General features: G+C 47.2%; 2 protein-coding genes across 2 annotated transcripts in view; both read right to left on the reverse strand.

Annotated features, from left to right (window-relative positions):
• PEX6 (peroxisomal biogenesis factor 6) overlaps positions 1-25,240 on the reverse strand; it is a 351,627-nt gene that overhangs the window by 129,791 nt on the left and 196,596 nt on the right. The window lies entirely within an intron of this gene.
• PRPH2 (peripherin 2) lies at positions 252-14,555 on the reverse strand. Its single transcript, XM_061398239.1, has 3 exons — positions 13,564-14,555; positions 3,461-3,707; positions 252-480 (listed from the first exon to the last, which is right to left on the reverse strand). Exons 1-3 carry the CDS (start codon positions 14,142-14,144, stop codon positions 268-270), a joined length of 1,041 nt encoding a protein of 346 aa, XP_061254223.1. The 5' UTR covers positions 14,145-14,555; the 3' UTR covers positions 252-267.

Here is a 25,240-nt window from a genome sequence, read left to right on the forward strand (position 1 = left end):
CCACAGAGTCACCTGCTGAGAGGCCCTCCATGAGCCCACCGTGAAGGTGCATCCAGGGCGGTGGGGCTGAGCAGGACTCATGCACTCACAGTGAGACATTCATTCCACAGAAGTTTTTAGGGGCCCTGAATATTAAATCCCACATCCAGAAGAGCCTCTGTGAGACGGCCGCCCTCTTTGGGAGATTCTGATGGGATCCGGGGGGTATCCGAAGTTCCTGGAGTCCACTACTTTTCAGTGTGCAGAGGGGAGGGGGCCGCAGGGCCATCAGCCTGCCGCCGGGGCCTGGCCTGCGTCCTCGCCCTCGGCTTCCACCTGGTTGCCCTTGCCCAGCTTCTTCACACTCTCCAGAAAGGCCTTCCAGGTCTCCGGCACGCTCTTCTCCAGAAGCCAGCCCTCACTCTCGCACTCGGGGTCTTCGGGGTTGGCCATGCCTTCCAGCGCCGTGTGCAGGTAGCGTAGCCCAACAGTGATGGTCACCTGGTGTGGGGAGAGGAGACTTACAGGAGCAGGGAAGTAGCAGGGGCAGGCGTCACCCAGAAGCCACGGGGGCCCTTCAGACAAGGCTCTGTTGGGTCTGAGTTGACGAGGGCCTGCCTGCCCCAGCCATGCCTGAGTGCTCAAAACACCTCCCGCTGCCCCTGCCTCACCTGTGACCCTGTTCTCCCTTGCCAGTCCCTCCAGGGTTCTTTGGATCCTGCCCACCGCAGCCTTTCTCCTTTCCAGTTTTACCATGTGCCGTTTTCTCTACCTAGAGTATTAGGGGTGCCCCTCCCCTGGGTCTCCCCTGTCCTGGGGGGCATTAATCCTGGGCTCCTTCTCTGTGCCCACCCCCACCTCATTTCTAGCACACTGCTTGGTACATATTGGGTGCTCAGCAACTATTTGCTGGACAAAATTAAAAGTCATCTTTTACCTGCAAACAAGGTAATAGATGGTTTCCCTCTATTTCTGTTATTCTGATTAGTATGGGGATGAGTGGGTGATTGGTTTGAATTTGTTCACTGGCAGTCACTGCTACAGACTCTGGTGCCAGAATGCCTGGATTCAAGCCTCAGCCCTGGCACCTAGCCAGCCACGTGACCAGGAAGCCTCAGTTTACTTGTCTCGTTTGCAGATTTTCAGATGAAGTACCGCCTGTTCCATGGGCGTGCTGTGACACTTCAGTGTGTGTGGAGTGTGGCAGCTGTAGTTGGTTATTAGACAGCGTGGTAAGTATAAGTATTCTTTCTACTCTTCTCACCCTGTATTGTGTTGGCCACTTGCTTCTACACAAATTCCTGCTTTGCTTGCACTCTTCCTTTGATAGTATAACGAACTCTGTGAGAGGCCTAGGCCCGCTAACAGAGAACATCCACCCCCTGAGGGCAGGAGTGGCCTTGAAGCGGCTTGTTCGCCTGCTGTTGCAGCCCCAGAAGGGCACCCCATGGTGGTAGGGCCTCAGTAGATATCTGTGAATGAATGCTCTGGGAGTATTCTATAATTATGGTAGTGCATGGTAATAGTAACTAGCAGTTTTAGGGTTTTGTTATAATTATTGTTGACTGAAAGTTTAATAAGATATTTTTACAGTGAAAAAATCCTTCCTCCAGGAAGTCCTCCTGGTACCCACATGCCCATTCTGATTCTTTCCTTCTTTCCTCAAGAAGGCCTCCTGCCACACTATGAATTTTGCACTAGTGTTAGTATTGAGGTGTCATATCCTCACTGGATTGTGAAACCCAGGAGGGCAAGGCTGAGAGCAGAATCTTATCAACTCAGCCACCCTTGTGCCCATCGCAGAGTCTGCCACTAAAAGCCTCAAGCAAAAGTCAGGGGCATGCAAACTCCCTGTTCCCAGCGAACTGTTCCTCTTCTTAAGCAGTCGCTAGATTTCTGGAAAAGTGGATAAGTGGAGAGGCAGCCAGTGGAACTCCATTTTCCCACTGACTTAAGCTACCCTTTCAGTCTTCTTTTCATGGGTTTTCAAGGGATGCGATCTTCCAACCTATCCTCATTCTACCTTCTAACCTTTTCTCCTCATTGTACCCATTCGTTCCTAAGACTCATTCCTAAGACTGCCTTAAGGAGCCAGGGACTAGTAAATCTCCATGAATATGCTTGCGTTTGCCTCAGTGTGAGAAGAAGGCCTCCTTCCCCGTCTCATCCCCCCTCAACAGGCAGTTCAACCCCTGTGGTGTGACATGGTGAGTTAGAAGTGGTGTGTCTCAGACGAGAGCACACCTACCTGTGAATTTCCATAGCACTAAAGTGAAGTGAAGTGAAGTCGCTCAGTCGTGTCCGACGCTTTGCAACCCCGTGGACTGTAGCCCACCAGGCTCCTCCATCCATGGGATTCTCCAGGCAAGAATACTGGAGTGAGTTGCCATTGCCTTCTCCAGGGGATCTTCCCAACCCAGGGATTGAACCCAGGTCTCCCGCATTGCAGGCAGACGCTTTAACCTCTGAGCCACCAGGGAAGCCCAGCACTAAAGATAGACTTAGTTAAAGGGAACTTTCAGTGAATCTTCTCTGATGGGCAGTTTCCTCCTTAATATCCCTGGCTTTGTAATTTAGCTTTTGGAGGCTGGGTTTCCTGCTGTCAGCTCAAAGCAAGAGCCCATGAGTCACCCTCTGTACTACTTCAGCTTACCCCTCCTTGACATGGGCTCTTGTTCAGCACCGAGGACAGCGCCCAACACTCAGGTGTGTGAGAATTATTTCTTCAACAAATGAATGAATGAGGGCTTGCTACATCCCAAGCCCTGCAGCTACAGAGAGGTATTAAACCTAATAGGTGATGGAAAATGAACCTACAGATAATCAGAATACCAGGTAAAGTGCTACCAGAATTTCAAGAGAAGCACAAATCAATGTGCCTGTAACTCCTGTTGCCTCTCAGTAGCCCCAGAGCTAAGTGCTGTCAGCCCCCTGTAACAGAGAGGTTAAATAAGTTTCTGAGACCTCAGGTGCAAAAAGTGGAGACACAGGATGAACCTCAAAAACATCCAAAGTGAAAGAAGTCAGACATGAAAGGTCATATATTACATGATTCCATTTATATGAAATGTCCAGAATAGATAAAGCCACAAGGACAGAACAGAAATGGATGGTTGCCAGGGGCTTAGCGGGAGGGCTGGAGGGGTCTGACTGCATAATGATTATGAGGTTTTTTTGAGGGGGTGGTGGAAGTATTTTGGAACAAGGTAGAGGTGGTAGTCGCACAACACTGTGAATGTACCAAATGCCTCCGAATTGTTCACTTTAAAATGATTGATTTTATGTGCTATGAATTTCAACTCTTCTTTAAGTGGTAGGACAGAAACAAAAAGTGGAAGTGCCAGTGTTCAAGCCTGGGGCTGCCTGCATGCCGGCAGAGGGCTGGTTCCCAGGAGGGGGTCCTGGGCCCAGCTCCACCCTGTGAACCCCAGTGGGGCAGGTGAGCCCCTCTTGTCTTGCCCCCTCATTGACCAGGGCCTACCTCAAAGAGCCAAACGAGGAGCGTCGCAGCACCTGTAGTATTCATGAGGTTGCTGTAATAGCTCAGCAGGGCGGCCCTGCAGCCACGCAGCCACAGGTTGAGCTCCTCCGTCTGGTGGTCGTAGCTGTAGTGCGCAGAGTTGTTGGTGAGCTGGTACTGGATGCAGGGCCGCGGTGAGTTGGGGTTGCAGCAGCTGAAGGGGACACCATCCACCAGGTACCGCCCGTCCACATTGCTCTTGATGCGACTGCAGAAGAAACAGATAGATGGCTTGAGACTGGCCTCCTGGACTTCTCAGCAGATGCCAGTTTCTCTCATCCCTCATCTCTAAAAATCTGGGATATTCATTCACTCATTCTTCTCGAGAACTAATTTGCTGTTCATCAGCTACATGCCAGCCACTATTCCAGCTGCTGAAGATGGAGGAGTGGCCCAGAAAGCCAAGGCCCCAGCTTCCTGGAGCTTATGTTCACAGGGTTGAGACAGATGATAAACCAAGAAGCAAGTAAATAAGGAACATATGTATTCTAGCCCTTGTATAGCAATGGAGATTCGACAAAATCTTACAAGACATTTCAAGGATTCTATGGACCTGCTGATCCTGAAATGCCCTGGAAGCCTCTGAGCAATGTTTGGTAAAACTGAGATCCAGAGTGCTGTTCACTGTACTGATCTGCCAGAGGGTAGCCTATTAGAGGTTCAGTGTTTCTTCAAGATCCTGGGATAACTAGCAGTGTAGATAGGAAGGAAGTCATAGGATGGGGCATTTAGACAAGAGTGAATCACATACATGAGGAATGTGTTCATTCTTTTATTGCCCGTTGTTTTAACCCAACTGAACACAAGATCAACATGAGCACTGTACTCCTGGAAGCTATTATGTGTGTCAGAACATGGATGTTTCACTGTAGACAACATTTGACCCCAGTCTATGGAGCACCACATCGGTTTTTATAAAGTCCAAAGTAAAGATTTATGCAAAAAAAAATCACCCAACAACTCTATGTGCTGCCAGGGCCTGGCATGCAGTGATTTCTTGGAGCCGTGCCAGGCTGGTAGGATGAGAGCCGCAGGAAAGGTTGTAAGTGTGAGACAAGGCTCTGCCTGGCATTTGTGACCATCAACATTAGCCCCCAGCCCCTTCTCTAACCTCATCTCCCCCTTACAGCTCTGGGGACCAACCGATGCCCCCTCTGGCCAGATCAGTTCTGTCTAGCAGATGTTTCCAGAAGGCCTGCTCTGGCCCTGGGCCTTTGCAGTAGGGGCAAGGAATGAGTCTTTGCCCATGGCTTCTCTCCATCCACAATGAGCTCTGCCCCACCCTTCCCCGCTGGGTGGAAGAGCCTTATTCACCTGAAGGACACAGTTTGCACAACTTTAACATTTCTCTATTAATTTATATTTGGTTAGAGCACACCATGCATTTATGTGGATTCAAAAGGGGCGGGGACTTCCCTGGTGGTCCAGTGATTAAAACTCTGCACTTTCACTGCAGGGGGCACAGGTGCAATCCCTAGTCAGGGAACTGTGGTTCTGCAAGCCTCATTGTGCAGCGAAAAATTAAAAAAAAAAAAAAAAGTTTATGTAGCTGTCTCTGTGCACTTAAGATTTGCACACTTAATTATGTGCACATTATCTTGAATAAAAAATTTTTTAAAGTTTATTTTTTTTAATTGCAAGGCATTATTACATAATAACAGCAGACTTTTACAACATAAGAATAGGGAGCATGTAGTTGCTCATAATAGAAGTTATTTCCAATGTTCGTTGAAATGGTAATTAATTATACTCTTAAAAAGATGTTCAAGGACTTCTCTAGTGGTTCAGTGGTTAAGACTGTACTCCCAATGCAGTGGGCCTGGATTCAATCCCTGATCAAGGAACTAGATCCCACCTGCCACAACAGAGATTGAAGACCCCAAGTGCCACAGCTAAGACCTGGCACGGCCAGATAAATAAATATTTTTTTAAAAAAATTAAAAGATGTTCAGGGACTTCCCTGGAGGTCCAGTGGTTAAGACTGCACTCTTCCCCTGCAGGGGGCATGGGTTTGATCCCTGGTCAGGGAACTAAGTTTCTGCATGCCACTCGGCCAGGAAAAAACATGTTAATGTTTAGCTTCTAAGTAATATCTCCTTGATTGAAAAAATCCTCCCACTCTCTTGTTTCTTGGCCTCCAAGTGCCTTCACTGTGGCCAGCTCTGTCTGTCCTTCTACAGAGGCCTCACACATGGACAAGCAAATTCAGAATTTGCAAAAATTCTTCCTGTTTGTTTTGTTTTTACCCAAATGGTCACATTATATTGACACTGCCTTAAACCATCATTTTTTCCCTTAACAATACCTTGGAGATCTTTTATATCTGTCATGGGGGAGAGTTCTCCAGGTTTTAATGAGGTGCATGGTATCCCCAGTGTGCAGATAGCCCATGGGGTACTATCAAGTTCCCTACTGATGGACATTGGGGATTCTCCCAGTTTCATGTTAATACAAGCAGGGACGGGGTCAGTTCACATACTGGGACTATATCTAGAGCATCAGTTGCTAGGAGAGGCGTCTCTGCATCAGGGCCCATCTGTGGTTGCACCCAAGCTCTGCTGTCTTGTCTCCTCTGGGGATTATACAGTGACATCTCCACTGGCCACACCCACACAAGTCCTGTTTTTGATCTTTGCCAAAACCTGATAGATGAAAAATAATATCTCCAAAGTTGTTCTAAGTTTCTTTTTTTTTTTCTCGTTATAGGTGAAATTGGGAATCTTTTGATATGTTTTAAGATCCATTTGTCGTTTCTTTTCAGTGAACTGTCTGCTGATCGGTATGGTTAAGACCATACCATACTGCACGGTGTGGCCTTGGTTCCAGAACAATCCGCGCCTGGGTCATGGCGGCAATATTTCCACCTGCCCTGCAGTCCCTGGCCTCTACTTCATGGACAGGACCCACAGTACAGCTGGCCCTGGATGCACAGGTTGTCTAGGACTAGGACCATGATAAGAGCAGGACAGCCTTAGTTTACTCCAGATCCATCCCTCTGGACCACCTTACCCTTGTGGGTCTCAGCTTACTTATCTGTAAAATGAACTTGACATGAGGATTGTGTGAAGGAATCCCTGTAAAAAGGCTTAGAAGAGTGCCTGGTACATATTAACTGTGCAGGAAATGTGGACTCCTGGGCCAGGGCTGGGCTGTGTGACTGAACAAGAGCTTTCGCAGGAGCCCTGTGTGTCCTCAGGGAGCAGCTGTGAGGGTGGAATAGACCACTCTAGTCTGCTGGGGAGCAGCCACGCATGAGCGGGTGGCATGGGCCCTGCCGGCTGTGGAGAAGAGGGGAGCCCCTGCTGTGACCCAGCCCTCAAGGGCAGAGCTCCCCGCTGGCCCTCAGCTGGCGCTGGGTGGCATCTGTCCAGGGACAGGAGGGGTCACTGCTGAAGCTCACCTGCCTGGAGCAGGTGAGTGCCTGGGAGCAGCCGTCTGAACAGCCCTGTGTGGCACCAGGCTCTACTGGCCGGGGTGGTCCCAGTGGGGGAACTGGAGCAGCAACCTTCACCTTGGGGCTCCCAGCCCCATCCTGAGGGGCCAGCTGCCCCCACAGCCCTGGTCCCCAAACACAGATGCTATTCGTCCCTCTTTCTGACCTGCAGGCAACCCCTGGAACCCACTCCCACCTAGGCCAGCCGCAGCATCTCCATGGAGGGCAATGGGTTAGAGCGCAGAGAGCTGGCCTCTGAGTCCCAAATCTGCACATGTGAGCTGTAGACTGTGTGAGGTGGGACAATCAGAGACTGTGGGGAGGGTGAGGTGCGGCAGTCAGCGGATGCCCAGGACACAGGCTCTGAGAGAATGCTGGATCCTCCCCACTCTAGGCCATCTGGGGGGACCCTGCAGCCCACCGGACTGTTCTACCAAGGAGGAAATGGGGCCCAGAGCAGGGCAAGCCCTCACCCAAGTTACACAGGAAGTGGAAGACCAGCCCACAGCAGTTTCCCACCTCTCCTCTCAGAGTTTCCTCAGAGTCTCCAATGCCTTCCCGCCTGTTGGCTCTTTTGCTCTTTTGCTAGCTAGAGAAGTGTAAGTCACTCATTCATGTCAAACTCTTTGTGACCCCATGGACTATACAGTCCATGGAATTCTCCAGGCCGGAATACTGGAGTGGGTAGCCATTCCCTTCTCCAGGGGATCTTCCCGACCCGGGGATCGAACCCAGGTCTCCCGCATTGTGGGTGGATTCTTTACCAACTGAGCCACCAGGGAAGCCGAAGAATACTGGAGTGGGTAGCCTATCCCTTCTCCAGGGGATCTTCCTGACCCAGGAATCGAACTGGGGTCTCCCGCATTGCAGACAGATTTTTTACTAGTTGAGCTACCAGGGAAGCCCTTTTCTAGCTAAACTCCCTAGAAAGGTATGAGTTCTCGCCACTGCTCCCTGTCCCAGGAGCCCTTCCTTGTCTACCATCATCTCTCCTGTGCACGCCCCATGTCTTCCTCAAGTGGGGTAAGGCCTACAGACCTGTCTCATCCCCGCCGAGGCATACTGGGGCCTATGGGAGGGCAGCCCTGGCTTGATTGACATTGGGGTTCCCCCAGCCTAGGACCTCTTGGGGTCCCATATCTCTGCAACTAGCCCTCCCACTCCCTCAGGAGTACTGTCTTGTTTACTTAGCACTCGCCCTGGTTCCAACCACAGATTAAGGCTCCACTCACTCACCCTCTTAAGACAAAGTCAGGCAGAGGAGAGCTCCTTAGTTGGTGAGCTGGCTATTTATATCAGAGTATTTCCCAGGCTACAAATCTCTGCTCAGGGCTCACCAAGAGTTGTAGGGGTCTTGATTAAGGTAAGGCTTTGTTCTAGCTCACTCTCTCACAGCCAAGATACAATATGGGAAAATCATCACATTGGAATTTTCCTGGAAAAAACAATATAATTTAGTAGGCGAATTAACAAATCAATAAGGAACACCATATGAAAACAAGCATGGGAGGGGAGAGGAGGGATCCAGGAGTGTAAACTGATAAGAGTCAATTCCCAGCCTGTGTGCCAGCTGAGTGACACCTGTGAATCTTGGCAAATCGCTTGACCTCTGAGACCCTCAGTTTTCTCACGTGAGAAATGACAGTAAAGTCTCTGACAGTGGTGTGGTGGAGATTAATTGGGTTAATACACATAGAGAACCTGGTATACAGCAAGTGCAGTATTAGTATTTCTTTGAAGGGCAGGGGGAGAGGAGGGGACCCAGCCTTTTCCAAGGAAGCCCCATTCTGAGAGGAGACACTGCACTGCTTTCAGGGAGAACTGACCCGATGAGAGATCTAGACCTGCGCCAGAGAATCCAGTCTCAGCGGGAGAAACAGACTGGTACTCGGGGAGCCCCAGTCTGAGGGGAGACACAGCCCCGCCTCAGGGAGCCCCGGTCTGAGGGGAGTCACGGCCCCGCCTCAAGGAGCCCCAGTCTGAGGGGAGAGACAACCCTGCCTCAGGGAGCCCCAGTCTGAGGGGAGACACGGCCCAGCCTCAGGGACCCCCGGGCTGAGGGGAGACACGGCCCTGCCCTCAGGGATCTCCTAGCCAAGGTCGAGAATTTTTGAGATACCTCTTAATTGTTTAGGAAGAGTTTACTGTCCTGTGGGTTCCGTGGAAAGGACAGTAAAGTGCAAGAGCTCAGTGCCAGCTTCTCCCTCAGACTGAGGGCCCCAGGCCAGGCCTTCCTGGCTTACAGTTCCCTCAGGCTGGCAGTGCCAAGGCCTCTGAGCTTCTTCATGCTCTGCTTCTCATCCCAAGACCCTGAAGCAGCTCGTCATGAAAACAGGAAGAAACCTTGAAGGAATGAGTATAGGGACTTCTCTGGTGGTTCAGTGGTTAAGACTCCATGCTTCCACTGCAGAAGGCACAGTTCCATCCCTGGTCGGGGAATTAAGACCCCACATGCCAGTGGTGTGAACGAAAAAAAATTATTATTATAAACTGGTTGAAGACGTCATGTCTCACCTGGTGCCATAGCAGCACCCTGCTAGGTGTTCTTGCCAAAACAACCTGAATCCAGCCACACCTTAGCCCTACTGCCAGTTTACACAGGAACAAAGGAGACAGAAAACGCTGGATGACGACAGCTCTTGGCTGCAACGACCTGAGCTCAGAATGTGAGGAATTCTGCAGGACAAGTGGCTGACTTCCTCCAAGATGCACATGGCATGAAAAAGGTAACATTAAGAGTAAGAAAGGTTGTTAGGTCTCCTAACAACCAAATGCAAGGTGTGATTTAGATCCTGATTTGAACAAACCAACTGTAAAAGACATCTTGAGACAATCAGAGAATACTGAATATTAGATGATAGTAGTGTTAGTGGACATGATTACTATTGTGCATCTGTTAAACAAAAACAAAAAGGCAAAAAAACACAAATCCTCTTTATCTCTTATCTACAGCCATACCACCCTGGACGCACCCGATCTCGCCTGATCTCGGAAGCTAAGCAGGGTCGGGCATGGTTAGTACTTGGATGTGTGTTTTGGGGGAGCGAGGGCAGTAGTGATGGAACGAGAAAGGGAGAATGTTTACATTTATCAAAGTAAGGTGACAGGTACATGGGGATTTCTTATAATCTCTCTACTTCTGTGAATGCTTGAAATTTTCTATAATAAAAGTTGAAATGCAAAAATAATAAAAGCAGTTCTGGTTAAGAACTCCAAATCTATATCCCAATTCCTTGCTCTGAAAACTCAAGAGTCTCTGAGGGAGGCGGCATTCCCGGACTCCCCTGAGGACCTCCCCCAGTTATAACAGCCTCCTCCCCTGCCCGTGTGCCAGCTGAGTGACACCTGTGGAACCTTGGCAAATCGCTTGACCTCTGAGAGCCTCAGTTTTCTCACCTGAGAGATGACAATAAAGTCTCTGACGGGGTGGTGGAGATTAATTGGGTCATATACATAGAGAGCCTGGCATACAGCAAGTGCAGTACAGCTGGGAAGGGAGAGAGAAAGTAATCCCAGGAGAATGGAGCACAGTCCTGTCCCGGTGCCACAGCCCACAGGGAGTCTTGGGAGGGGGGTCCTGGCTTCTGGGGGCCTCATGACGATCTGAGATCCAGGCATAGAAGGATAGGAATCCCACCACGATCCACAGGTGTTTGTTGAGCCTGTGTCACACCTCCCACTGTGCCTCTGGAGAAGGAAGGAAAGAACAAGACAGAGACAGGAGGAGGGACAACATGAGGCAAACCGGCCCCCTCCAGAGGTTTCAGTCATCGGGGAACAAGCACTCACCTAACGCCTACGGGGTGGAGTGGAAACGGAGTGGAAAGAGCAGAATCAAGAGCTGGATCTCCCCTCAGTGGGACAGTGTCCCAGCAGAAGAAGGAACAAGCGCTGATACTGCTGCGACATGGATGAAATCTGAAAACAGTGCACTGACCAAAGAAGCCAGACCCCAGAGGACAAATCCCACACTAGTCCATTCATAATGAAGTGGCCAGAACAGGGAAGTGGATAGAGACAGAAAGTGGTTGCTGGGACTTGGGGGCAGGGGAGGTCGGAGTGAACACTGAAGAGTGCAGGGTTTCTCTGCAAGATGGAACACGTTCTAAAATCAACCTCAGTCCTGGTTGCACAGCTCTGTGAATATACTAAAAACCATTGAATTGCTCACTTTAGATGGGTGAGTTGTGTGGTGTGTGGAGTATACTGTCCATAAAGCTGGTTGGTTGGTTTTCCAATAATCTGTCCCACCCTGCCCCCAGTCCCAGCTTGCTAATTTCTGGTGTGAAATTTTTGAAACATCCCTTAACCTCTCTGAGGCTCAAATTTCTACGAAATAGAGATAACAACAACTAAAAATAATACAAACCCCCCCCAGGAAAGGTTTTGTGCCCACCAAATAAGGATGCTTTTCCTCCCAAAAGCCCCAGCAACATAGCAACAGGACAGGCTGGGGTGAGGGGGTTGGGGGGGTCAAAGGCTTGTAAACTCTTGTAAAACATCTTGCATTATTCCACTTGATCTCCATGATCAGGAGCCTTCAGGAACCAGCCGTTGACCTTAAAGATTCCTGTGAGAAATCTCCCAAAACCAACCATCTGTCCATGCATGGCTGAGCCCACAAGTGCCAGGCTCAGGGATGTTCAGTTTCTCTTAATGTTGTGACCATGTGTGTGTGTGTGTGTGTGTGTGTGTGTGTGTGTGTGTGCAGCAGAGAAAATTTTTTCCAAGTCAGTGGAGTTAGGATAGTTTCACACCAATAAGTTGGTATGGGGCACTGAGGTGATTTTGATCAAGTTTAATGCTGGCCTAGCAAGTTGGATATACCGACCGCTAGGAGTGAAGTGGCCTGGAACGTTGCTCTACCCTGGGACAGAAGGGGATTTGGGGATTACAGAGAGATCCTGTAAGTCTTGTCAAGGACTGACCCTGCAGAAGACATTCAAGGAAAATGATAGGATGAGAAACCCCTTGCTGCCCACCACAAAAGCTGGTTCTACCATCAACTCCCACTCTCCCCACTCTCCCCAGCCCCCAGAACTCTGCTTGTCCCTCTGGCTTCACACCCTTCTGGGGCGACATATATAAATCATGCCACTTCATGCCGTCTCTGCAGACCTGTCCCCTAGGAAGGGCAGAGTGGTTTACAAGCCTCCTTGAAAAGGGATTTATAGAAGTAATCCCCTCCGACAGAAAATACAGTCCCAAGCAGTGACCTTCATTCTGACTTCCCTTCCCTCGGGCTCACCAGTGTTGTATGGGCTTCACCCGCATCCTGCAGCCGGTGTGCCTGTGTCCCGAGTGCCTGTCCCCCTGACTCACCAGCCTCACTCAGAGGATAAACCCCCTGGGGGAGCAACTGAACCCCTAGCCTCAACCAGGGGATGAGGAGAGTTGGACAGAAAGAAGAGGTGGGGGAGAGCCACCAGCTCAGGGCCGGCCAACCTTTCCCTGGAAAATGACTCAAGGCTCTAATGGTGGGTCTCTGGGAAGAGGGGTATGCCAAGGTCAAAGGGTGAGAGTCTCCTCTCGAACATTCCCTTACATCCCCCTCAGGATGTTACTTTTACACAAGCCAAGAACATTTTAGAAACACTTTATCAAGTTGCACTATTATTACTTAAGTAGTGAACACCAGCAGGCATTTATTGAGCACCCATTGTATGCCAGGCTCTAGACAGAGCTAGGAGATAATCACCAAGGTTGTGTATTTTGGTGCCTTCATTTAAAAGATGGGCAAATGTATAGGACTTCCTGGTGGTCCAGTGGTTAAGGACCCTCCTGCCAACGCAAGGGACACAGGTTCAATCCCTAGTCAGGGAAGATTCCATATGCCGCGGGGCCACCAAGCCCATGCACCACAACTACTGAAGCCCGTGCACTCCAGAGCCTGTGCTCCACACAGAGCCACACAGTGAGAAGCCTGCACACCTCAACTAGAGAGTGGACAGTAGACCCCTCTTGCCGCAACTAGAGAAAGCCCATGCCCAGCAACGAAGACCCGGCATGGCAATAAGTAATTTTAAAAAGAGAGAGATGGTCAAGCAGGGGGCCCAAGGTGTCAAAGGCCTCGTCCAAGGTCACCGTCTAATGAACAGTAGAGACAAAGCTACAGCTTAGACCCCCTGACTGCCCCCATCCTCTGCTCTTTCCACCATATCCGGGGACAAACACCTTGAGAATGGATGCTCAGGGTTGGAAAGTTGGAAAACAAGGGAACAGCCCAGAAATTTATGCCTGCAGGACTGAATCCATTCACTTTGAGTGAATGAGACAAGCAGCCAGATACCAGCTCAGTGTATATGACCCATCTCTCCTGTATGAAGCAGACACAGTCCTGGCTGGGTCTCCCCTGGCCACCAGCATTCAAGCTGCTTCTATAACTTGACACTGTCTTCCCGTCTTAGCCAAACATTAGGTTGAACTGTACAATGCTGCTAATTTTATAGGTAAAAAATGATAGCATATTGACAATTCCGTATGTCCAATCAAGTACACCCTCACACACACACCAGTAATAAGTTGTATACCCAGAGCGCCCAATGGGGAGGAAAAGGCTGAACAGTGGGGAGTCAGATGCTGGGGTCTCTGTGCCCCCATCACTCTGACCCCAGGACTGGAGGCCACTTACTCTTTGACTTCTTTGGAGGAAAAATCCAGATAGCGGTTGCTGATCCACTGAATCTCAAACCAGTCCCGAAAGCCGTTGTTGCCGCAGCACTTGAACTCGATCTGCAGCATGTCGATGGTCTTCTTCATGAAACACCGGCCTGGGGTGTCCGTGTCCCGGTAGAATTTCATGCCGTTCTTGAGTCCGTGGGCCAGCGTACTCTCCAGCGAGCCCCGCAGGAGGAAGCAGCAGAGGGCCACCAGGAAGAGGACCACGTTGAAGAGGACACACACGGCCAGGTACGGCTTCAGCCAGGGCTTCCACTTGGCGTACTTGGCAGGGTCCAGGGCGTCGTAACAGATCTTGCCAGCCAGAGAATTGAAGACACAGGACAGCACCCCCACCCCGATCAAGGAATTGGGCACAAAATGGCTCTCAGAATTGTTCATCACATCGCTTCTCTTCCGGAGTTCAATCTTCAGGAACAGCCCTAAGCCGAAGATGATGATGCCAGCCAACACGGAGAACCAGTTCATGAGCCAGAGCCCTTGGGCCAACTTGACCCGCTTCTTCTGGTCAAATTTGACTTTCAGCAGCGCCATACTTGCAGGGTGCAGTCCGGGTAGCCTCCCACAGCACAGCTCTCACTCCTGACCTCAATAAGCCCAGAGGCTGAAGACTCAGGGCCTTGGGAAAGGTGCAGACGGTCCAAGCTGAAGGGAGCTGCTCTGGGGGCTGCCCATGTTGTGCCCCCTAGCCCGGGACCCCTGTTAACCCTCGAGTGGGGGCAGGGACCTCAGAGTCACAGCTCATGAAGGAGCCAGTCCTCCCCGTCGTCGCTGTAGCTCCCTTCCCAACCAAAGAGGGACAGCCTGAAGGCTGCAGATTAAAAGTGGGATCCACAAGACATTCTGCTAATCTCTTTAGCCGGGTTCATCCCATTAGATAAAGCCGTGCCAGTTTCAGAACATGCTCAACAAGCGCCTCCATGGACAGCCTGGAGCAGAGAGCTCTGGGTTCAGCTTGGAGCATCAGGAGCAAAAAAGATGAGACTGGCCAGAGGAATGGGCTTCATCTGCAAGTCTAGCTCGGATCACATCATGTGTCTCCCCAGAAGCACATTTCCAGGCTAACCTCCTTCAAAATTTGAAACATTCTAATGGGTGGCAAAGAGTTGGACAGGACTTAGTAACTAAACAACAACAAATGGGACAAAAGAGATCATTATCCAAGTTGAAAAACAAATGACAGATTGTGAGAAAACATTTGCAACATGTTAAAAAAAAAAAAAAGCCACAGTTCCACATCTTAAAAAATCAACAATCACGTGAAAAAACAGGCAAAGGAAATGAACAGGTGATTTATAACAAGTGAATCTGGAAAGTCCAAGGATCTGGAAAACATGTCAATCTAAGTAGAACAATTGGGCAACGCAATTAAAACAACAATAAAAGACCATACTTGACCCATCAAATTGAACACCTGTCAAAATTCTGTCACCAGTGCAAACAAAGATAACAGAAATGAGATGTACATCCTTGATGAATCTGTAAATTTATTGTTATTTTTAAGTAATAGATTCTATTTCCTAGAGCAGTTTTAGGTTTACAAAAGAATGAACAGAAAATACAGAGTTTCTAGATACTCCTTTCCTCCAACCAGTTTCCCTATATTTAACATCTTACACTTGAGTGATACATTTATTACAACTGATGAGTCAGCTTCGGTATGTTATTAACTAAAGTCCATAGTTTACATTAGGGTTAACTCTTTGTGTTGCACGGTTCTATGGGTTTTGCTAAATGCATAATGGCATGTTTCCACCATCATATCATATTAGTGTTAGTTGCTCAGTCGTGTCAGACTCTTTTCGATCCCATGGACTATAGCCCGCCAGGCCCCTCCATCCATGGGATTCTTCAGGCAAGAATAGTGGAGTGGGTTGCTATTCCCTTCTCCAGGGGATATTCCCAACCCAGGGGTTGAACCCCGTCTCCTGCATTGCGGGCAGAGTCTTTACTGTCTGAACCATCAGGGAAGTCCATCATATAATATCGTATAGTATTATATCATTATTATGTCATATAGTATTGTACAGTGGAGAAGGCAATGGCACCCCACTCCAGTACTATTGCCTGGGAAGTCCCATGGACGGAGGAGCCTGGTAGGCTGCAGTCCATGAGGCCGCTAAGAGTCGGACACAACTGAGCGACTTCCCTTTCACTTTTCACTTTCCTGCACTGGAGAAGGAAATGGCAACCCACTCCAGTGTTCTTGCCTGGAGAATCCCAGGGACGGGGGAGCCCGGTGGGCTGCCGTCTATGGGGTCGCACAGAGTAGGACACGACTGAAGCGACTTAGCAGCAGCAGCAGCAGCAGTATTGTACAGAATGTTCTCACTGCTGTAGATATCCTCTTCATTTTTCCTCCCCTCCCTGCCCAATCCCAGACAGCTACTGTCTCTACAGTTTTACCTTTTCCATGTCATATTGTTGGAATCATACAGAATGTAACTTTTTCAGACAGGTTTCTTTCCCTTCACAATATGCGCTTAATGTTTCTCCATCTTTTTGTGGCTTGATGTTGTTGTTCATTCACTAAGTTGTGTCTGACTCTTTGTGACCCCATGGACTGCAGCATGCCAGGCTTTTCTGTCCTTCACTGTCTCCCAGAGTCTGCTCAATTCACGTCCATTGAGTTGGTGATGCTATCTAACCATCTCATCCTCTGCCGTCCCCTTCTCATTTGCCTTCAATCTTTCCCAGCATCAGAGTTTTTTTCCGGTGAGTTGGCTCTTCACATCAGGTGGCTATAGTTTCGAAGCATCAGCTTCATCATCAGTCCTTCCAATGAATGATCAGGGGTAATAGCTCATTTCTATTTATCACTGAATAATATTCCATTAATATGAATGTATCATGGTGTGTTTATCAATTCACCTATTAGAGGGCAACTTGACTGCTTCCAATTTGGGGCAATTATAAATAAAGCTGCTACCAAAACTCTGGTCTGCAAGTTTTTGTGCAGACATGTTTTCAACTCATTTGGGTAAATATCTAGGAGTGCAATTGCTGAATCCTACGGTGAGACTATGTTTAGCTTTGTAAAAACCTGCCAAAATATCTTCTGAAGTAGCTGTACTATTTTGCATCCCCACCAGCAATGAATGAGAGTTCCCATTGCTCCACACCCTAGCTGCATTTGGTGTTGTTAGTGTTCTGGATTTTAGCCATTTTAATAGGTGTGTTGTGGCATCTCGCTAGTTTTAATTTGCATTTCCCAATGGCATACAATGCAAAGCATCTTTTCATATGCTTATGTGTTATCTGTATATCTTCTTTGGTGAATGTCTGTCTAGCACTTTTGCCCACTTTTTAATTGGAATATTTAGACTGTAAGTTTCTGCAGCCATTTGAGAGAGTAATTTATCTGTATTAAAATTTTAAGTGCACATACCCAATGATAATGCAATTAGACTTCTCCAAACGGTCTATGCATAAGTACAAGGAGTTTTAAGAACAAACCCATCTTGTCCTCAAATTCCTGTCCACTGAATACTAAGGAAGTTTCCATGATTAAAATAAGAGGCGCGTGAGCTCAAGGCAGTAAGAGGGTCTAATCTTCAACCTGGAATCTCCTTTGCTCCCTTCTGTGTTGATTCTACTAGACTCACCACCTACACACTCTTTAAGATTTCCTCTTTAAGTCACTAAGGAAAAATCAAAGGAGTATTTCTCTACACATACCCGAGATGTGAGAACAAAGCAATGGGACATGATTTTTGTTTTTTCCCTTCCAATGTAGTCACCTCAGCAAACAAAACACTTATTCCATTGCTAGACCCAAGTTTGAACTCCAGTTTGGGACTGATCTCTGAGACCAGGTTCTGAGCCTTATGGGGAAAATCAGCCTTGCTATTTTGTTGTCAGACCACTTCTCACAGCTAAGATTCAGCTTCTAAATAGCTTTGGACCCTCAAAGGATTTCAACTCTTCATCATCAGAGACACTGAATAGAATGTGCTGCAAAGTTCTCCCTCCGCCTAAGAGAGGACGTTCGGACAACCAGAAATATGACCATACTCATACCTCATATGCACAAAATCTGAGGACAATTGTTCCCAGAGAAAAGGGACGTGGATGATTGTGAGGCTATCAGAGAATCTATTAGGAGCACATATGCATATGAGAAAATCAAAGGAAAGAAGAAGAAAGATTTGACACTGAAAACAGAAACAAATGTTTAAAATAGCTCTGCAGGGATAAACCAATTAGTCAAGGACCTCTTTCTCCTCAGATGACCCCAAAGTGTACACCCTGAGGAGGGGCGCTGTGGAGTAGCCGCAAGTCAGTGGTTTCCCCCTAGTGGCCAAAAAGAGAATGACTTAAGTGGATGGAAGAGAGATTTCTGCTCTCAGGCTAGAATCACTCAGGATGTTAAATTACATAGAAAGGCAAGAGAGAAAGGACACGTCGGACATGTTCCTGGCCATACTTTTCAAGTAGGAAGCAAAGCAGGATATTATGTTGAACTAGCCAAGAAGAGCAAACTGCAGAGGAAAGATGCATCTCTGGAAGAGGATGGGGAAAGCTGGCTATCTTTCCCACTGAACCAATGGATGTAAGTCTAGACTCTGTAAATCTATTATAAAGAGAATAGCACAGGTTAATTGAATTAGGAGTGATTAGTTTTTCTTCCTTACTATTTCCTTTAATGGAATGAAAATAATGAATTTATACAAATAAAGGGGAAAAAAAAAAGAACCCAAGAGATCTTCTCCCTGCATTTTCTACCCAAGGAAATGAATGAAGCACACCTTGGCTCTTTGAGGAATTAGCTGATCCTTGTTTTCTTAACCTATCTCCCTTATCATTCTGACTCTACTCTGAGCTCTTTTTCCTTCTCCCTTCCTTCTTCTTTTCTTTCTTCTTGTTAAATATGTCATACATAAAGAGCATAAAGAGTAATGATCATTTACTACATAAAGGATGGAACTCCAAAGCAACAAAAATCTTTTCTCATGAATCTTTGCCCTCCCTCTTTCAGAGATAGTCCCGGTTACTCTTCAGAATGAAGACAAAACAGGGGACTTTCCTGGTGGCAGAGTGGATAAAAGTCTGCCAGCCAATGTCGGGGTCGTGGGTTTGATACCTCGTCCGGGTAGATTCTACATGCCGCAGATCAGCTTAGCCCGTGCACCATTTACTACTGAGTCCCTCCTCTAGGGCCCACAAGGCAAAAGTACTGGGCCCGTAAGCCGCGACTAGTGAAGCCCAGGTGCCTAGAGCCTGTGCTCCACAACAACAGAAGCCACTGCCTGTGCACCCCAACAAAGAGTACCCTTCGCTCGCTGCAACTGGAGAAAGCCTGTGCAAAAGCAACAAAGACCCAGCACAGCCAAAAAAAAAAAAAAAAATACCAAGCAGGACCATTGGAACCAGTTTAAACTTGAAAACTCCATAATGAACACAAGCTCTGATTTGATAAGAATGAACAAAGAAAGACATAAGAACTGTTCAGTTCAGTTCAGTCACTCAGTCGTGTCCGACTCTTTGCGACCCCATGAATCACAGCACACCAGGCCTTCCTGTCCATCACCAACTCCCGGAGTTGACTCAGACTCACGTCCATCGAGTCAGTGATGCCATCCAGCCATCTCATCCTCTGTCATCCCCGTCTCCTCCTGCCCCCAATCCCTCCCAGCATCAGTCTTTTCCAATGAGTCAACTCTTCGCATGAGGTGGCCAAAGTACTGGAGTTTCAGCTTTAGCATCATTCCTTCCAAAGAAATCCCAGGGCTGATCTCTTTCAGAATGGACTGGTTGGATCTCCTTGTAGTCCAAGGGACTCTCAAGAGTCTTCTCCAACACCACAGTTGAAAAGCATCAATTCTTTGGCGCTCAGCCTTCTTCACAGTCCAACTCTCACATCCATACATGACCACAGGAAAAACCATAGCCTTGACTAGACGGACCTTTGCTGGCAAAGTAATGTCTCTGCTTTTGAATATGCTATCTAGGTTGGTCATAACTTTCCTTCCAAGGAGTAAGCGTCTTTTAGTTTCATGGCTGCAGTCACCATCTGCAGTGATTCGAAAGAATATTTTTAGAAAGAGTTAAATAGCAAGAAAATATCCCTCTGCATGTCCCTCTGTGACAGCCAGCTAACTACTCACTTCTGCCTTTGTAGTGTAAAAGCAGCCATAGACCATATGTAAACTAATGAGCATGGTTCTTTTCCAATAAAACTTTATTTACAAAAACAGATGACAGGCCAGGTTTCACCCGCCAGCTGTAATGCCTGCTGTAGAGCAGCATTGTTCAATAGAAATATAGAGCAAGCCACATTTTAGATGCTCTTGTACCCAGTAAAAAAAAGGTAGAATTAATTTGAATGTATGCAATATAACATTTTCAAAATATTATCATTTCAACATGTTATTAATAAAATAATAAGTTACTTTATGTTTTTTCATATTCAGTCTTCCAAAGCTGCTGTTCGCTTTATACCCATGGCACATCTCAGCTGTGACTAGTCCGTTTCAGGTGCTCTGAGGTCACACTCAACTAGTGGCTACTGTACTGGACGGCACAGCCACTGTGGTGGACGGCACAGCTCTTTATTTCTGAAACTCTGATCAAACGATAGGTATGATCTTGATAAAAACACTGAGCAAACCAGGAACAGAAGGAAGCCTCCTCACCATAATAAAAGCCGTATGTGAAAAACCACAGCAAAGTTCAGGTAAGGCCAATAGGGAGGCAAGGAAGTGATACAGGAAGGAAGGCTAATAAAGAGTGTGCTGTGAAGCTGGCTTCCACCTTGAGGAACTCCCCCAGGAAACACACCTCAGAATTATTCCCTTCATGGACTCCTGACTACCATTTAATTGGTCCCAGGGAGCAGTGCTTTAGCTCTTCTGGCCTGCCACACCAGGACAGCAACTTGGCTTCCAACAGCACTGGGAACCAGAACCCTAGGGACCAAATCCTGGCAGTTGAAAGTCTACTGGGGCACCAAGGAATGAAAAGTCCAAGGAATATGAGCGGTCGGTGGCCCCTTCTGTTACTCTGATATTACTTAAAATAATAGAAAGTGCTCTTAGAAGAAAATTTCTGATAAGAGAAATCACAAGCAGCACTTTTTACTTATTTGTTTTTTTAAAGATTATACTCCATTTATAGTCATTTTTAAACTTTTGCTACATTCCCCATTTTGTACAGTATATCCTTGTTGCTTGTGCTGTGCTTAGTCACTCAGTTGTGCCCAACTCTGTGACCCCATGGACCATATAGCCCACCAGGCCCCTCTGTCCATGGAGATTCTCCAGGCAAGAATACTGGGGTGGGTTGCCATGCCCTCCCCCAGGGGATCTTCCCAACCCAGGGATTGAACCCAAGTCTCCCGCGTTGCAGGTGGATTCTTTACCATCTGAGCTACCAGGGAAGCCCTTAGTTTATATTTGAGCGTGTGTACCTCTTAATTCCCTACCCCCTTGCCTTTCCCCACTGGTAACCACTAGTTTGTTCTCTGTATCTGTGAGTTACAAGCAGCACTTTTAAATATTTATTGACTTATTTAGCTGTGTGAAGTCTTAGTTGCAACACGCAGGATCTCCCTTGTGCCATGTGGGGCCTTTCATTGCAACTCACAAACTCTCCAGTTGTGGTGTGCAGACTCAGGAGTTGCAGGCAGGGGCTTAGCTGCTCTGCAACATGTGGGATCTTAGTTTCCCAACCAGGGATCGAACCTGAGTTCCCCGAACTTCAAGGTGGATTCTTAACCACTGGACCATCAGGAAGTCCCAGCACTTTTGATTAAGCCCGCTGGGGACACATCCCAGTCATAGGAGCTACTGGACTGAACAGATTGATTGCTTCCTTATTGTCAGTCACAAGTCAGGCTACTCAGGTCTCACTCATATTTCCAGTGCAGGCAACACATTTCCTACCATAAAAATGCCAAAACTGAAGATGAAGAGAAATGAAAATAAAATAGATATATACAAGGAACATAAAGCAAATATGTATTATGTAAGTTGTTGATATTCTTTTTGAGGAAGTTTTATGTACAAGCTGGGTTTGCTAATGTTTCTTAAACTACAGCTTCAGTGTAATGTTCTTAGTGAATGTCCATAAGCTTTCTAATTGCTCAAGGACCTTAAAAAGCTTTCAACTTTCCAGGCTTCCTTCTTGGAAATTTCCATAACCAGTGAGATGTGTGTGAATGGCCCTCCCCTTTTCTTCCCTCCTCCATTTCCTTCTCTTCAAAGATTACAGCTTACTTCAGTGTGAGTCTTGGTACTTTTGTATTGGCGCTGGAAGCTTCACTTATTCTTTTCCCGTGGAGGTCATTCTTTGGTCTTTCTGAGAAGTTTTTCCTTTGATATCTTTTCTTAAATTTCTTAAAAGAGACTGATTGCTGAAATTATTGCTGGACCTAATTCTCTGTATCTGATCATGCTCCCAGGCCTTCTAAAGTTCTGTTATCACAGGAAAGTCGACCAAATTGGCCTACACTTGTCCATTTCTTCACATCTTTTTCTTTCCCTCAAAAATTGTCCCTACTAGAGAATGCAACTTGGCCTCAGAGACTGACTCATTTATTTACTTTTTTCTTGCTCCTATTGTCTCAAAATAGCATTCTTTGTTCTCAAAGAGACTGAGAGAAATCCTAGAAGACTTCCCAGAGGAGGTGGCAATTGGTTTGTGCAAAATTTTGGCAAGTGCTCATGGTCTCAAGCTGTGTGGGAACTACTTGAGAAAAGGCCAGGAAGAACGGCAGAATGTGTTTGTACCAAATATATTCCACTTGTTCCTCCAAATCTAACCTTCACTTTCCTCCACCCTGGAGCTCTGTGTTCTGGGAGTTGACCCATAGGGACTGCATCAACCGACCTCCTTGCCCTAAAATTTTAATTGGGCTCAGCCAGTGGAAGGCATCATGGGAGAGAGTTTGGAAATTCATGTTGCTCTCCCACCTACAGGTCACAGCAGATTGGCTGCGTCCATCCACTGAAGGCCACCGCTCTGTCCAGTAGCATGCTTTCTTTCTGGGTTCAGGGAAAAGTGTAGTCCCTTCAGCCCTGAGGGTGATAACAGGTGTTGCACTATCTGTTATTACTTTTCCTAAACTCTGTCCATGGCTTTGTAAATAGCTCCTGTGTTAGGCTCTTCTCAAATTATCTGTTTCAAGTATGCCATCTGTTTCCTGCCAGGCCCCTCACTGATACCGTGTGTTTGATTAATGGGTATTAGTTCAGACTAGTTGGAGCATGAAGTGTGTGTGATGAAACAGTAAAACATCATGTAGGAACAGTAGGCTAAAAGCTGGTGGTGAAGGTACTTGCCTTCCAGGCCAGACAGTCTAGCAGGCTCTGGGAATCTCAGAAGGTTTTAGACCAGGAGTGACATGCTTTAAGACAATGAATTTGGCAGCTGCATGCAGAATGGTTTAGAAACTAGAGCTGGGGAGACAAATTAGGACAGAATTACTATTACAGGAAGATAACATTTTGTAACTTTCAGATTGGCAAGGATCCAAAACCTTGATAACACAGCATGTCAGTAAAGATGCTAAGAAATAGCACTCTCGATCTTTGATAGTGAGCGTGTATGTTGATAAACCTCTTCAGAAGGCAATTTGATAATATCTGTCAACATAGAAGTTGGCAGAGGAAGAAATGGTTAAATAGCATCACGGACTCAATGGACATGAATCTGAGCAAACTGCAGGAGATGATAAAGGACAGGGGAGCCTGGCATGCTGCAGTCCATGGGGTCGAAAAGAGTCAGACACGACTTAGGAACTCAACAACAACAAATCAACATGATAAATGTTTTATGACCGATTGATCCAGCAATTCCATTTTGAAGAAGGAAACGGCAACCCACTCCAGTATTCTTGCATGGAGAATCCCAGGGACAGCGGAGCCTGCTGGGCTGCCATCTATGGGGTCGCACAGAGTCGGACACGACTGAAGCGACTTAGCAGCAGCAGCAGCCTATTCCTTAATACACTGCACACATGCTAAATAATTCATGTATGAGGAAACTCATTATAGCATTTTTCTACTGGGTAAAGATTGCAAACAACCTAAATGTTCATCAGTTGGAGACTGGTTAAATAAGTATGGCACATTCCACATAACAGAACACTACAGCAGTTAAAGGGAATGAGATGGCTACATACTTATGTGGGAAGATCTCCAATATAATGTGAAGGACAAAGGCAAAGTGCCCAAGTGTACACATAGTGTGCTTCTACTGGGGTGGGAGGACAGAAAAGTATACTGTACATACATTTGTAACTGCACAGACCAAAAAAACACAAAGGAAACAGGTTAAAGGTGGTTGCTCCCTGAAGAAAAGTGAATCACTGGGATCAAAAGAAAGAAGGAAATTTTAATTTTTGATGCCTGTACATGAATGATCTGTTTTGAAAATCCATTGCTCTATCATCTCAGAATCAAACATCTACCTTGTTATCAGTTCCAAAAATTATGTATAGCTTTCTTGGTGAAATAAACACAAACTAAAAAATATTTTGTAATAAAGTACTTAAATGCTTGCACAGAATACTGAGTTTGGTTACCAGGTGAGGAAATGGCTTCAAATTGTTTGCTTGTTCTTGTCCATCCTCAAGGTTCAGAGTGTACAGCATCTGAAAATTTGGAAGGCAGGCCTTTGAAGAGTAACTGCCTCCTTCTGTGACTGCTGCAGATCTGAGTAGGTGGTGGGCAGTGTTGTTGTCCAGGGAACTCAGACCCTGGGTTGGTGGTTAATACAGAAGACTTGCTTAAGTTGCTTCTAGCCAGGAGAAGTTATACTAGTAGGGCACAGCCCTACTGGAGCCCTCAGGGTTTCTCTCTCATGATTGTTCTTTCATTTATCTGATCTTCAGCTAGGCTGTAGCCTCCAAGGAAGAGCACACACTTACCTTGCTTACCTTTGTGCTCTTAGCGCCCAACGTGGAGAAGGTGTGTAGTGGATGCTCAAATATTTATTCAGCTGAATCAAACATGGCTTTTGTGTCATATTGTCCATGCCCTTCCTTTTCTATGTATTTATTTCTTTTTGGCTGCACTGGGTCTTCGCTGCTGCCTGAGGGCTTTCTCTAGTTGCAGGGCACCAGCTTCTCACTGTGGTGGCCTCTCCTGTTCTGGAGCATGGGCTGTAGGCACACGGGCTCAGTAGTTGTGGGGGACGGGCTTAGTTGCTCTTTGGCACGTAGAATCTTCCCAGACCAGGGTCGAACCCATGTGGCCCTGCATTGGCAGGTGGATTCCTATCCACTGTACCACCAGGGAAGTCCATCCCTGTCCTTCTTTGAAACTTAAAGATGGCAAATAATGGACCATTCATCTAATTGTAATGGCCAATTTACTTTCTCTATAAGCGAAGAAAATAGTCAAATAGTGTGCTGCTGCTGCCGCCATGCTTCACTCGTGTCCGACTCTGAGCGACCCCATAGACAGTAGCCCACCAGGCTCCCCCGTCCCTGAGATTCTCCAGGCAAGAACACTGGAGTGGGTTGCCATTTCCTTCTCCAATGCATGAGAGTGAAAAGTGAAAGTGAAGTCACTCAGTCGTGTCCGACTCCTAGCGACCCCGAAAGAGTACTGGATCAAGTAGTGTGAGTGGGTAATAAAACTTTTGAATTAAATGTAATTTAGCTGTCCAGTTTCTGTGGAGCTACA

The sequence above is a fragment of the Bos javanicus genome, chromosome 23 (assembly GCF_032452875.1).
Source record: "Bos javanicus breed banteng chromosome 23, ARS-OSU_banteng_1.0, whole genome shotgun sequence".
NCBI classification, from domain to species: Eukaryota; Metazoa; Chordata; class Mammalia; order Artiodactyla; family Bovidae; genus Bos; species Bos javanicus.